Source organism: Drosophila arizonae, chromosome 3 (genome assembly GCF_054131065.1).
Source record: "Drosophila arizonae isolate 15081-1271.41 chromosome 3, UAZ_ARI_1.0, whole genome shotgun sequence".
Taxonomy (NCBI): Eukaryota; Metazoa; Arthropoda; class Insecta; order Diptera; family Drosophilidae; genus Drosophila; species Drosophila arizonae.
Window position 1 is genome coordinate 24,246,218 of NC_142923.1, and position 13,794 is coordinate 24,260,011.

Below are 13,794 nucleotides of genomic sequence, written 5' to 3' on the forward strand. Positions count from 1 at the left end.
CATTAAACAAAAGAAATTAAATTGTTTAAACAAACAAATACTTAAAAAGGAATATTATTAAAAAAAAAAAAAAAAAAACATAAATAAAATTATAATATTTATTTACCATAAAAATTCTTTCAACTATTTTAATTAAGGCTTACAAAAAAACAAAATATCTGACAATTTAAATTAAGGGCAATAGAAATCGAGCCTTATGTCAAGACAAGAAGTAAAATTAATTTTGGTTTAAAAAATGTTCAAGGAAAACTAAAAAAATCACATAAATATGTTACCTAGATCAACTCATGATTCGTTTTAATTTTTCAATAAACTGTAAAGCCATCCACACTGACGACTCTTAAATTTTCTGCTCTCTTCCCAACATTTTCAATTTACATATATAAATAAACGCCAACACTAAAACGTAGCTCAGTTGCTTAAACGTTTCCCCAAGGACAAAATGGAAATGGCTAACAAAAACTATGCTCGAAAACTTGATGAATAATAATACTCTGCCATTACTTAGCTTAAGTATAATCGAGAGTTTTTTATCAAGAAATTTGCGAGCTGCTGAGCTGCTGAACTGCAGTTACCCGAAATGCCAGAGGTAACCTTTTCGATATAATTTATTTATTAAACACTTGGCCAAAACAGGAGCACGGAAAAAGAGAAACAATTTGGCCAGGTTAGCGAGCACGTAGCAAATGCATAAAAATTCCGTAAAAGTCACCCAAGAAATGAGAGAGAAAAATTCAACTGGAATGCCAAAATACTTGCCATGCATTTATGCAAAGCGACAAGCAACAACAACAACAACAACAACAGTTGAGGAACATTGGAGTGTTATGCGTGTCGCACTAATTTGCGTTGCGAGTCCTAAGCGGCACGCACAGCTTATAAAAATTTCAATGGGAGAGAGCGGCAGCCAAAAACAGTTGCATGTCCAAACTAGTTGCGACAGCAATTTGTCCGCTTTGCATAATTCAGGGCCTCGCTGCAAATGGAAAACTGGGAGATCCGAGCTACGTGTCAATGGCAATGACCAAGGCGAATGTGTTAGGCCAGTTAGGATATCCTTGGATATCCTAGGACCGCCAGCTGCGGTCGAAGCCTGGAATACTAATTGCATTAGCACCGCAATTATAACGCAACAGCAACCAGCAACTCGTTCCCTCTCTGTCTCGCTCTCGCTCTCTCTTTCTATCACTCTGCCTTCAAATTCAAATTCAATTTTGAAGAAATTCATATTTCACTTGCTGTGTTGCGGCTGCTGAGGTCATGCCAAGGCATATACATATGTACATATATAAACTTCTATCAGATATATTCACGCAATAAATATATGAATTTTAATTTTGCTATATTTATATATGCATTTTGTATATTCAAATTTTATTTTATTTATTTTTATTTATTTTTTTTTTTTTTTTTGTAGGTAATGTGTCGAGCTTAAACAGAAATTAAAAAATATTCTTGCAGTGTATATAAGAGTATATTTAAGCAGAAAAGGAAATGTAAGCCCAATACTTTTGTATACCGAAATTTTATTTTTACATGTTCTCTATAAAATATAACTTAAGCCTTTTACTAGATTTATTTCCGTCAATAGAAATTGATTTGGTAGCACAATAACATTTTATTTTTCCACTTTCCCTAAAAGTTTTTTCTTTACCTAAGTGTTTCTTCAAAATAAAATTATTTATATTAAATATATATACATATATGTGTATGTATACATTGGAGCTTTCCAGATCGATGGATTTCGGCTATCGAGTTTCCTATTAATATTCGTTCTATTATTATTCGTTACCTCACTTTTTATACCGACTCGCAATTCTTAGCAAATTCCTCTATAAAGCAACAACACACACACACACACTGCCTTTTGACTAGAGGTGTACATGCTATCTCATTCTCTCTCAGCAACACCCGGGATCACGTTCAGCAACAGCTATGATTTTCTCACCCTCGTGGAGAGCAAATGTAAGTGCTGCCTTCTATAGCATTACCTTAACGAAAACTCTAAAAATACGACGCTGTCTTGTCATGTCATATTATAATCGTGATACGACATATACCACAAATCCTTGTTTACAAATATAAGAGGCCTTCCTCCCATCTCATTCTAATCTCAGCAAAAGCTATGTTTGTCTCACTCTCGTGGAGTACCAATAGAGTAATAGCTCTACGATAATTCTAAAAATAAGACCCTGTCTTATTATGTGTTAACAGTGCTATGTTATAATATTGGTACGACATATTCAACAAATCTTAGTTTCGAAATACATATAAGGGGCCTTCGTGCCATCTCATTCTAATCTTAGGAACAGCTATGTCTTACTCTCACTCATTACTTTGAGTATACTAGGAAGAGTGCTATCCACCTGAGTAACAGCTCTACGATAACTCTAAAAATAAAACGCTCTCCTGTCATGTCATGTTATAATACTGATACGACCATATACCACAAATCTGGCTTTCTTGCCATCTCATTCTAATCTCAGCAACAGCTATGTTAGTCCCACTCTTATACTACATAAGCAGTGCCGCCTCGATAACTCTAACACTTGGACGCTCTCTTGTCATGTCATCTTATGTTCGTGATACGACTTATACAACAAAACTCACATAGTTTAAACATACATTTCTTGGATCATTTATCAATAAACAAATATCTTTAGTTACACACCATTTGCATTCCGAGCAGGCAAATTAGCTTGTTATGCATTTGCAACAAGTCATTTATTGTTGGCAAATCTCTTTCGAGAGTCTACTTCAAATATATAAATATTTTGTTAAGCAAATAAAGTGATTTTGTGCGAAATTTCATTAACTTTACTTGCGGCAGTCGAGCTTGGCAGACACTGAACGAGAGAGCTTCATCCATCTACTGGCAACAAAATTAATGTTCTAAAACAGACAGACCATTTAACCCAACAAAACGCTGAGGCTGCTGCAGCACAAACAAACCACAAGCTGCACTCATCACTTGCAGCTAACAACGTCGCCAATTTCTAATCCTGTCTCTGTTTCACTCTCTCTCTCTCTCTTTCTCTGTCTCTCTCAGTCTTTGGCTTTACCACAGTTAATTTGTTGTACAAACCCGCACACAAATAAAGCAGTCAGCACACAAAACAGCTGCAGCAATCGTTTGCTTTGAGCCAACAGGCAACTCTTTATAGCAGCCGCTGGCTGCTGACTGTTTTTCAAATTTACAGCACGTCAACGGGCAGCAGCCAGCAGAGAGCAGAGCAGAGCAGAGCTGGGCATCAGCTACAGCCACAGCTGCAATTGCCGCACCCACGCACAGGACGCCAACGTCCTTTGGCCAGTTGGAGCTGCAACCACATAACATTAACCATAAATGTCAGCAGTAGATATGAGTTGACTTTGGACGCTTGGTTTTAAATCGCTCACATATTACGCATACGCCATGTTGTTGTGCCAACAAATTCAAAAGCTACCATTGACTGCACACAGTAATGGCAACTACTAACACAATAGCAAAATAATATTGTCATGGCCGAAAGCTTGACGGAAAGCTGTTATTAGATGGCCAATGCCAAATTAGTTCCCTTGAGTTGAAAGTAAATGAAGCTCTGTGAAGAGCAAAATGCACCTGAGGTGGAATCTGTAAACTTTAAATGATAAATAATCATTAAGAATAAATTGCATAGGTTTCTGCTTTAAATCATAGTAAATAGTTGCATTCATGCACAATTAAAAATTTATTATTAGAACGACATAAGTACAGTAGAATCTGGTTATAACGACTCCGCTTTTTTAGTGCCCAGACGGCTATATCGCCTTCCGGGTATAACGACGGTCCCTTGAATGTCGCTAAAACCGCATTCTACTGTAATATATATTTCATTTTTTTTTTATTTCACTTCATATTTATTTGAAATTTGGTGGATGAGAATTAACGTTTATTAAATATATATTTGTATTATATTGTAAACTAGTATATTTCTTTTATTTTATACCATTTTAATTTTTATTATTTTATTTTACTAAAATTTAACTAATATATATATTTCATATATTTTATACAATATTTTTTTTATTAATATTTTTATTTGTTCATTTTTATTTTTTGTTTCATTTTTCAATGATATTGCAATTTATATTATAGCTAAATTATTTTTTGAGAAAATAATTTATTACTATTTAAAGTGAATACATTTTTTATATATTATTTATTTTATCTTTTTTATTAAAAAAAAAAGTGTAATACACAGTTTTTGTTTGACTATATATATTTATATAATATACATTTATATATTTTTTTATTTTCATATATATGTATATAATATATATTGCATTCTCACTTACACAACATCGAGGTTATTATTCAAGCGAGTTATTTTATTCAAGCACTTTTATTTCTATCAGATTTGTAAGTGTGTTCGAGCACTGCTCAAATGCCAAATACAGAATGCAAAGTGCAGAATGCAAAATGCTTAACTCTGTTGCACACTTCGCCTCTTAGCCAGCAGGAGTTGGAGCAGCAGCAGCAGCTCACGTACTTCAAAAAATGTCCCATTAAACTATGACCATAAAATCAGAGCGAAACTGCAGTGAACAAAAAAATAAAATACAAAAAAAGAAAAAAATCAAATTTGCAGTTGGAAAAGTTTGCCGGCCGCATGGCAAACACGTATCGCATGGCTGTTGGAATTGTTGTACCGTTAGCATTTTGCCGGCCATCTTTTATGGTCAAGTTGAAGGCACACACACACACACATATACAACAGGAGAATTCGAAATTTCACTTGTCAAGTTAAATGCTGCAAGTGTTTATTTCAGTGTTGGAAAACACTTAGACAGTGCATAAATCAGCTTGAGCATATAAAATCGACTATATACATACATATATAGAAATAACTGCCAACTGCACTCGCAGTTGCATTCGCGCAATCATTTGTGGCTATTTGCGTGCTCATTGTTAATTTGATTGCCAACTTGCGATAGCGACAAACACCTCGACTGCTGCTGGCTGTTTGGCTCTGTGTGTATGTGTGTGTGTGTGTGTCTGGTGGGCGTTGCCTGGACGCATAATTGAACAATAAATTAAATAAAGGTACTCGAGGCTGAACAGCTAAACATAGAGTCGAAATTGCATTCGGCTCACGGCCATTTTTAGTTGCCATTTCGATTTCGATTTGCGCACCAATTGAACTGTTCCCACTGATTTCTCCAGGGTTTCGCATCAATAATGCACGCCTCGCTGCACATATTGCCGGAGAGGGCAAAGAACTAAAAAAAAAAATATTTAAAAAATATATATGTATATGGAATATATATACTTGTAAAAAAATTGCTGAATAAATAGATTATTTGCTTGTTTCATACAAATTTCATACGAATATTATATATGTTATATATACATGCATTGATGAGACTCTGAAAAGCTATGTAAAAGCAGGGACAGCCATATAATTTTAACAAAAATAAATAAATAAATAAAATAGAATAATATTAATAATAATAATAATAATAAATAAATAATTATAAAAAATAAATTTAAGTGTTTTTTTTTTTTTGTAGTAATACAAAACTGATGTAGCAGAAAATAGTTCAGCGAGCATTTGTACTGGAACTAGGCATTTCCCTTATGGAACTGCGTTTTTTGGTATTTATTTTATATACAATATATACTACAGGTCTGCATGATTACACTCATTTTCAATTCCATAGCACAGTGAGACGGGGTTCTTAAAAATATGTACTGTACTCATTCTTTCTCTAAATATTATAAACAATGAAAATCGAAATGTTAATATTCCATATAGTGCAGAATTTGATGTTCTGAAACATTAATTTCTATATATACTATAGTATATATTCACAATAAATATTTATTTAACCCAAGATATATTTTATTTTATATATTTATTTATCTCAACGCATATTTTAGAATTTTATTTTAAACTTTAATCAATGTAGATAAACACATTAAAATATAATATATTTTATAAAATCTCTCGCGCTAGTAAGCAATACAATTAAAATTAAATAATACAAATAATGCTAAAAAAAAAAAAAATAAAATAAAAGAAAAATAATTGTATAGACTTATAGGAATACGCTTGATAATTCGGCTTTCGAAAACGAGTAAATATTACTTATTATTATTTTAGCCAAATAATAATTGCAAAACTATCAAAGCTGCAACGCTTTAGTAGCGGCAGTCAACATAGTTTAATTAAACTAAATCCATTATGACCAACATAGTATTTGATCTAAATTCCATTATAGCTCTCAACAGCAGTCAACAGAAGCCAATAAATATTATAATTATAGCGATACAGAAATGTGGTGCATTAATTAAAACGAATTTGATTTGTTGGTCAGTTTTATTGTGCCAAATAAAACGTTTGAAAATTCGTTGAAATTAATGCCCAAATTTTGGGCAAATATAAATATTTTGACATAGCGAAATCGCATTAAATTTAATTAGTAGCTAATCAAATATTTATGCGCTTTGTATAAAATGTGTGCAAAAAAAAACCAGAAACGTTTGATGTGCGGGGCGCAGACTTTGAAGCGAGTTCACGGTCTGGCGCACCTGTAGCACCTGGCCGAGCAGTCGAGACTCTGGCTCTGAGTTAACACTCAATGAAAGTACAAAAAAATTAAAATAAATAAAAAATATGAAACACAAAAGTCTTAAATGAATTCTGAGCTCACAAAATCGAAAACTGTTGCGGGGTAATAAAAATGAGCCGGCTATCAGTGAATACAGTGAAATCGGTTAAATCAAGTACGTACCAGGAAAAACATAGTATTATAATTCGATAATATATTTAAAGAAAATAAATAAATACAAAAAAATGCCAATTGTGACAATACCGGCCACAGCTCTTAACAAATTGGACAGTCATTCGGCCTACGTACAAATTGCAGTCGGCGGTGGCACTGGCTTTATCGTTGGCTATGTTTTCTTCAAGGTCAGCAAGGTGCTGGCCATATGCATTGGCAGTGCAATTCTGACCGTCGAGGTGGCCGTCGAGACGGGTCTGATCAAAATCGACTGGACCAAGGTGACGGATCAACAGCATGAGCCACCGATTGTGCGGCAAATGGCCGTCTCGCCCTTCACGCCCATGGACTATGCCATTGATGTGGACAAGGCCAAGCAGATTATCCTGTCGAGTGCACGGCTCTCAATCGCCATATTGGGCGGCTTCCTGCTGGGCTTTGGATTCTCCTGAATGGAATGAATTGAATGAATTAGCTTATTTAAGCAGGCCAGAGCATAGCCACGATATTTGTAATACCAATGCACATCACAAGTACAAGTGACTATATTTTTCACTCTCATAATTCGCCCCCTCTCTCTCTCTTTTTCTCTTTCTGCCTGTGTTTTACTTTACACATATTAAAAGTTGTTGGTGCACATAAAACGGGAAAACTTGAAAGTTTTAACAACATTTTCATGCGCTTTTAAACATTTCAATTTACAAGCAACGTAGCCCACATAAATTTATGCATAAGCAAAGTTTTTCATATCCAAGGCTACGCGCCAAGAGCGAACACTGCAAAAACCAAAGAGCGGTGGCAGGGGGTTACTTTGTGTGCGGCATATGTGTTAGCCAAGTGTCACATTTATCGTCATCAGCGTTAAGGCTTCACATAGGTCTGCATGGGTAGTGTATGGCACAATGCCTAACTAAACAAAAATAAAATAGTTTGTGCGGAACACTTATTTATAGCAGAAATACCTAAAAGCATGCCATGAATTTCTTATTATATTTAAAAAGAGTCAGCAAGAGATTTGAGTGCACTTTAATACATATGAAAATGAAGAGATTATTATCGAGGTATATAATATTGGAATCTAGGTACATACACACATACAGGGCTTAACAATAATATTCGTTTCTTTTACTATTTTCTCACCTTTAAAGAGGTATACCTTGTATTATTATATTTAACATAACAAATATTGTATTCAATACAAAAAAAAAAAAAAAAAAACACCCAACTTAGCTCTAGTTTAATATTTGGTATATAAAAAATAAATAAATCTCTTGGAATAATTTCATTTGCTATAAAAACAAACTCCCTTATAGAAACTTGTTAAACCAATTAAAAATTGATTTTTTAAGCGACATTTTAATAAAGCAACATGGAAAAATTTGCAGGTATAGTAGGTTGAAATTAATTATTTATTTTATGTTATATATATTTTGTGAAATGCATTAACGAATAATAAGATTTTTTTTTATATATCAAAAAGCTTGATAAATCAAAGATTTTGGTTGTTTCAAATTTGTAACTATTTAAGTAAGATCTCAATTTTCTTGTATACAATAGTTTTTTAATCGTAATGTTTTCGCTTAACTAATATTTATCGAAAAATTTTAAAACAATCAGGTTACATTGAAAATTTTTAGCTATAACATAATATATAATACAGCCGAGTCTCGATATTTTGTACACCGCTAAACCAAAAATCGTGAAAAATCGAAAAATCTATCGAAATTTGTTTTAAATAATTTTCGATATCTTTAATTTCTGTGTAAATCGAAAAAAAAAAAAAAAAAACACAAAAACTTATCTCATTATCATTTGGAATTATCGGCATACTCCTCCGGATATAATAATTATAATAGAAATAATACATATTATAAATCTTAATAGTATTAGTATTAATTGGGATATTCAATATATATCATTATTATTTTATTTTTATATTTACTAACCAAAGTTTTAAATGAATGCATTTTTGAAATCAATTTTATAAAATATAAAAAATTAATAAATATAAAAATATTCAATATTTTATACAATCAGTATTATATAAATTAAATTTCATTTATTAAGCATAACTAGCATTTCCTTATATTTTCTTCTTTCAATTCCTTGTTTCATAATTAATAAAAAATATTTTAATATATTTTTTCAAGCTGCCAGTTAAAACTCCAAAGGAACTTTATTATTTAGAGTTTAAAAATATTTATATGTTTTACTTTTTGCCTTGCGCTTAAATAGTTTTATTTTGTTCACTTTGCTGTCGTCGTCCAGTCCTGTTCTGTCCTGTCCCGTCCTGTCCATCGGTCACCCCTGTGGCTTTGGCTGCTTGGCTGGCTCTTGTGTTTATTTCCATTTGCATTTTCCTCTCTCTCTCTCTCTCTCTCTCTCTCTCTCTCTCTCTCTCTCTCTCTCTCTCTTATTTTTTGTGTGCACCTTTTCTTTCATGTTTACTATAAAAGCGACCACAGTAAATGAAGAGGCTGCGCAGACTGCGTCTGAGCTGGCGTGGAGGAGGAGCAGAGGCTCACGCTGGAGCCAGGGCGGAGGCTAAAGTTGAGTGCAGGTCCCTGAGACCGCGTCTCGGCCAAAGGGCATTGTGCGCTGCGATCCAGATGCAATTCTCTAGCGATTCTTATGAGTATTTTAGCCCACATCATGCAGGCAAGCATGAGAATTTAATGAGCAGCAGCAGCAGCAGCAAACGCAGTTGGCGCTTTAATCGAACCTAAACTATCAACATTTATTGAATTTAATAATTGTGAATTAAAAGCGCAAACTGTGTCGTGAATTGGAAAGGGTTTTGCTATTATTTCCATTTGCCATTTGCGTTTTTTCTTTTTGTTTGTTTTTGTTTTGCCAAATAAAAACAGACAAACGCATTTTACGCATTGTTATTTTACTCGGCCAACGAAATTTAGAATTGGTTTTGTTTGGCTTTCGGCTTTGTTCAGCAAGCAATTATGTCGATGGTGCTCAGCTCGGTTCTGTTTGATTATTGAAATTTGCTTTGGCATCGCACACACACACGCACGCACGCACACAGCACTGTTTACATAAGATATTCACATTAGTAGGGCTAAATTTTTGGTCAATTATTTAACAATCAATTTATGTGTGTGTGTGTGTGTTTGCCAACAACATCTAATTAACAAATATACACGTTGGAATACAAATTGAATTACTGAGCCGTACTTAGGACTCAATAACGAAACTCAAATCGTCAAATTCAATTGTCCGATTAACCAAATAGAAAATCAGCACGAAGCTAATCTTTAGACGGCGTACCACAATTTCCACAAAGCTCAATTAATTGAGGTCAAGCCAAAGCAAAAGTTTGCAGCTTACTAATTGGACTTATCTGTTATTTGGCTTCGGGTATTTTGCATAATTGAACTGTCCGAATTGAGTTGACTAGTGAAATGCCTGACTGGCTTGTTGGCCAAATTTGTTTTGATCGACCGCATAAGAAAATAATTCTCCATTCTCCATTGCCAATTTTTCGTTACTTATACGACGTGTTGCACGCACATAATGCTGTTGTGCCTCGCTGCAATTTCAAATGAAAATATTCATTTGCATTCGCCTCTCAGACAATCGAGATTCATGTGTATATATATATATATATACATACAGATATATGTAAATGTATATATCTGGCCATTTATTCGCTTTTCGTTTTTTGTTTGTACAGTGAACCTAATGAAAATGAGAAGACTGGGTATATTGATTTGTTGGTAATTTATGTAACAGTCAGACATATATATGTATATTCCAGTATAGCTTTAACTAGGTTGCCGGAAATTGTTCCCAGATTTCTCCCAAGTGAGTTGCCGTAGTTTTTTATTTATTCTACATAATATTTTTATTTTTTACTTTCATAAATACCTGCAAAATATTTACTATATGATACTAAATAAATCATAAACTATGTATAATAAATAATCTTTCAAACTAAATTAATAGTAAATGTTAAAAAACAAAATAAAAATAAATAAAATAAAATAAAAAATCTAATAAAGCTAAAACTGGAATAATAAAATTTGTATAGTAAATGTTAATAACAAATTTAAATTATTTAATTTAAATTCCTATATATTTTATGTGACTCATTTTATCAAAATTTATTTCAAAACCAAATCGATAATTTCATTGAGTTTTTTAATGAATAGACAGATTTTGTATATTTTAGATATCTGCTGCTTCCTTCTCCGTTTCCATCCCAAAAATCATATTGCAAATACCTGCGAAATTTATTTTTACATATATACATATAAATACAAAAACTCCTTCGAGCTATCTTTTAGCCTAACAAGCATTGAGCTTGACTTGACTACTCTTTTATATTTGGATCAAGTGCTTTTCGCATAAACTCTAGAGTTAGTAAAGAAAAGTTGTGTTCATGTGAAAAGTTGATCCATATACGAAGGGCTATACAAAGTAATTGATAAGCTATGGATAATGGATTTGTGTAAAGCTTACTTTTATTCACTCTATTGCAGTGTAGGTAAAGAAATACACACCTGAGCAAACATGCTTAAAAAAAAAACAAAGCCATTTTATAGTTTTAATATGCTTGAATATTTTATTTAATACGGAAAGACGTTCGAATGAAGCGTAAATGCTTTAAGTGTTAATTTTAAAAGAAAAGACATCAATGTCTGTGCAAACTTTATTTAAATGTATATATATATATATGTATATCGAATTTGTTAATTCACTAAAGTGAATTATTACACCAAACAATGTGCCCTGTTTTTGTAGGGAGCTTTACTTAAATACTTCAAATGAAGAAAATTACCATTAAAATTATATTTTTATATTGGTATTTATTTTAGCTATGGGATGATAAAATTGAAGTCTAGAGGATGGAGGGCAACGCTGGATCAAGATCTCTTACAAAGATAATAACCTCTTAAAAGATAATATATGTATATAATAACCGATTAAGATCTCTTACTCTTCGAGTCACTCAACAAGTCAACTGAAGGATAACTTGTTGCAGCAAGCACTCAAATAAAATGTTGATTCTAATCGCCCTAAAGTGCGTTTGTTTGTTTGATCATAAGAACAATTATTCGAGAAAAGCAGTGTCTGTGCTATACACAATACTACAGTTATGCTGAATGAAAAAAATATATTAAACCAAGGAGAAGTACTCTTGGCCCGGCCTTTGCCAGAAGTATGCGAAGAAGAGAAGATACAAACTTATTTAATAATAAAAATTTTTTATTTATTTATTTTTTTAAATTATAAGAATAAACTAAAAATAGTCGTACTTATTTGTATTTTATACTTATATATATATACTCAATATACACTCAAATATTTGCCATTGTATAACTTCACATTATTCAATAAGGAAAACTGTGCATATCATTCATATTTGGAATCCTATCAGAGAGTATTATATGCAGCCAGGCAAACTTAAAGCGAACTCACATCCAACATGAAATTTGTGTTTACAGAATGCTGAACATGAATGGCAAGCCATGCAGCTGCAGCTGCCACGCACTGCAACAGTGGAGACTAACTATAGCCAAATTGATTGATAGTTGAGGTTGGCCTAAAGGTGAAGCTCTATGACAACAGAGCAGCTGTCAGCAAAGCATGCAGCGAAGCGCATGAATTTGATGAACTTAATAAAATTGGCAACGAAGATGTGTTGCCGAACAGCGCTGCCACTGATTAAAGTCTTTGGCCTTAAAGCATTTGGCCAAACCGTGGCTGGCTGGTTTAACTTCTGGCCGGGCACAGCGGATGTAATTTCCAGCGAGAAGTTGCCTGGCACATGTTTCACTGGCTGGGCGAGGGCGTCTATAAATCTAACCGTGTGGGCGTCAACTCGACTGCTATCTAACCAGCTATCTAACTATCTAGCTATCTGGCTATCTACATAGTAGTCGTGGCCCATGCGTCCGACTGTCTGGGCCGTCTGGCCGTCGGCGTTCTCTGGCAGTCTCTGGCATTACGTGCAAATAGTTACGTGAAATTATTTCCGGCATCGTTCACTAATATCATTCTGTTTGAGTTTCTTTTGGATAGACTTGCAAGGAAGTTGCATTCAACCTTTCAAGCTGAAGCCTGCAAAGGCAAACATTAAGAACTACGTCAAGCTCAAGTTGAATGCACCAATTGTCTTCATTCGCAACGGCTGAATAGCAGCTTAAGGCAGTTTTTCTTTAAGTTTAAATATAATTTGAAAATATATTACAATTTAGTTTAAACTGCTTTACATTAATGCTAAAAAGCGGACTAACATAATGCTCTTGATAAAATATCTGAGTAAAGATATTTTTTGTGGAACAATCTAATGGAATTTAGTTTTATATCATCAACATCGCTGACCTCCTCTTCCCCCATAAACATCATATTTTTTATTATTTTTATGCCAATCGCCATTATGCCATTTCTTGTCATTGCGCCTTCATTTACATATTCCATTATGCACCTGCACAAAACCAATTAACGCATTTTGCAAATAAAGAAGTAAGGCTAGCAGCGGAAATCACAAACAACTTTTTATACTCAATTGATTAATTACAATACAAAAAAATATGTATATGATATTCGTTTTTGAGCTGGGGTAAGGTTTACAGCTCTTCAATATTATGGCATTCACTTCTCTTGTAAACAAAAAGTTTCGAATTATTGCTATGCACGCTTCTGAGATTTTTGTGATTAATTATATTTGCTTATGTTGCGGATCAAGTGAATTACTATATTTTTTTTTTTTTTCTTTGCGCTTCAACAATCTTTTAATTTTATTTGAAAAGGCTTTTTCACTGGAAGATCACATTAAGAACATCACAGAAATCAAAATTAGTTTATAGAAATTTTAAAAAAATATATAACATTTAATTAATTAAATAAAAAATATAAAATACATTTTGCTCAATTTTGTACGAATTTGTATAGTTGTTGAGATTTAATAGAGATGTTACGACTTATATATACTAAATATATACACTTCTAATATTTTTAAATTTTTGCTAAAGATTCTTAAAAGAATTGAAATCACTGTTTTGTATAGCCTTGAAAATACGTAATCGA

General features: G+C 32.9%; 1 protein-coding gene across 2 annotated transcripts; it reads left to right on the forward strand.

Moving 5' to 3' along the window:
- Nucleotides 1–6,562: 6,562 nt before the first annotated feature.
- LOC108620340 (FUN14 domain-containing protein 2) lies at nucleotides 6,563–7,314 on the forward strand. 2 transcript variants are annotated; one of them, XM_018017245.2, is made up of 2 exons: nucleotides 6,563–6,748; nucleotides 6,847–7,314. In XM_018017245.2, the coding sequence occupies exons 1-2, from the start codon at nucleotides 6,706–6,708 to the stop codon at nucleotides 7,197–7,199; spliced, it is 396 nt and encodes a 131-aa protein (XP_017872734.1). In that variant the 5' UTR covers nucleotides 6,563–6,705; the 3' UTR covers nucleotides 7,200–7,314. The 2 variants fall into 2 exon arrangements, with proteins under 2 accessions (XP_017872734.1, XP_089321198.1); XM_089465072.1 differs by having other exon boundaries at nucleotides 6,564–6,748; nucleotides 6,798–7,314.
- The last annotated feature ends 6,480 nt before the right edge of the window (nucleotides 7,315–13,794 follow it).

Bases quoted from the DNA above. Each gene is read 5' to 3' on its own strand.
- LOC108620340 (XM_018017245.2), top strand. From the start codon at position 6,706: ATGAGCCGGCTATCAGTGAATACAGTGAAATCGGTTAAATCAA. The intron at 6,749-6,846 runs GTACGTACCAGG...TACCGGCCACAG, and splicing joins AGTGAAATCGGTTAAATCAA to CTCTTAACAAATTGGACAGT.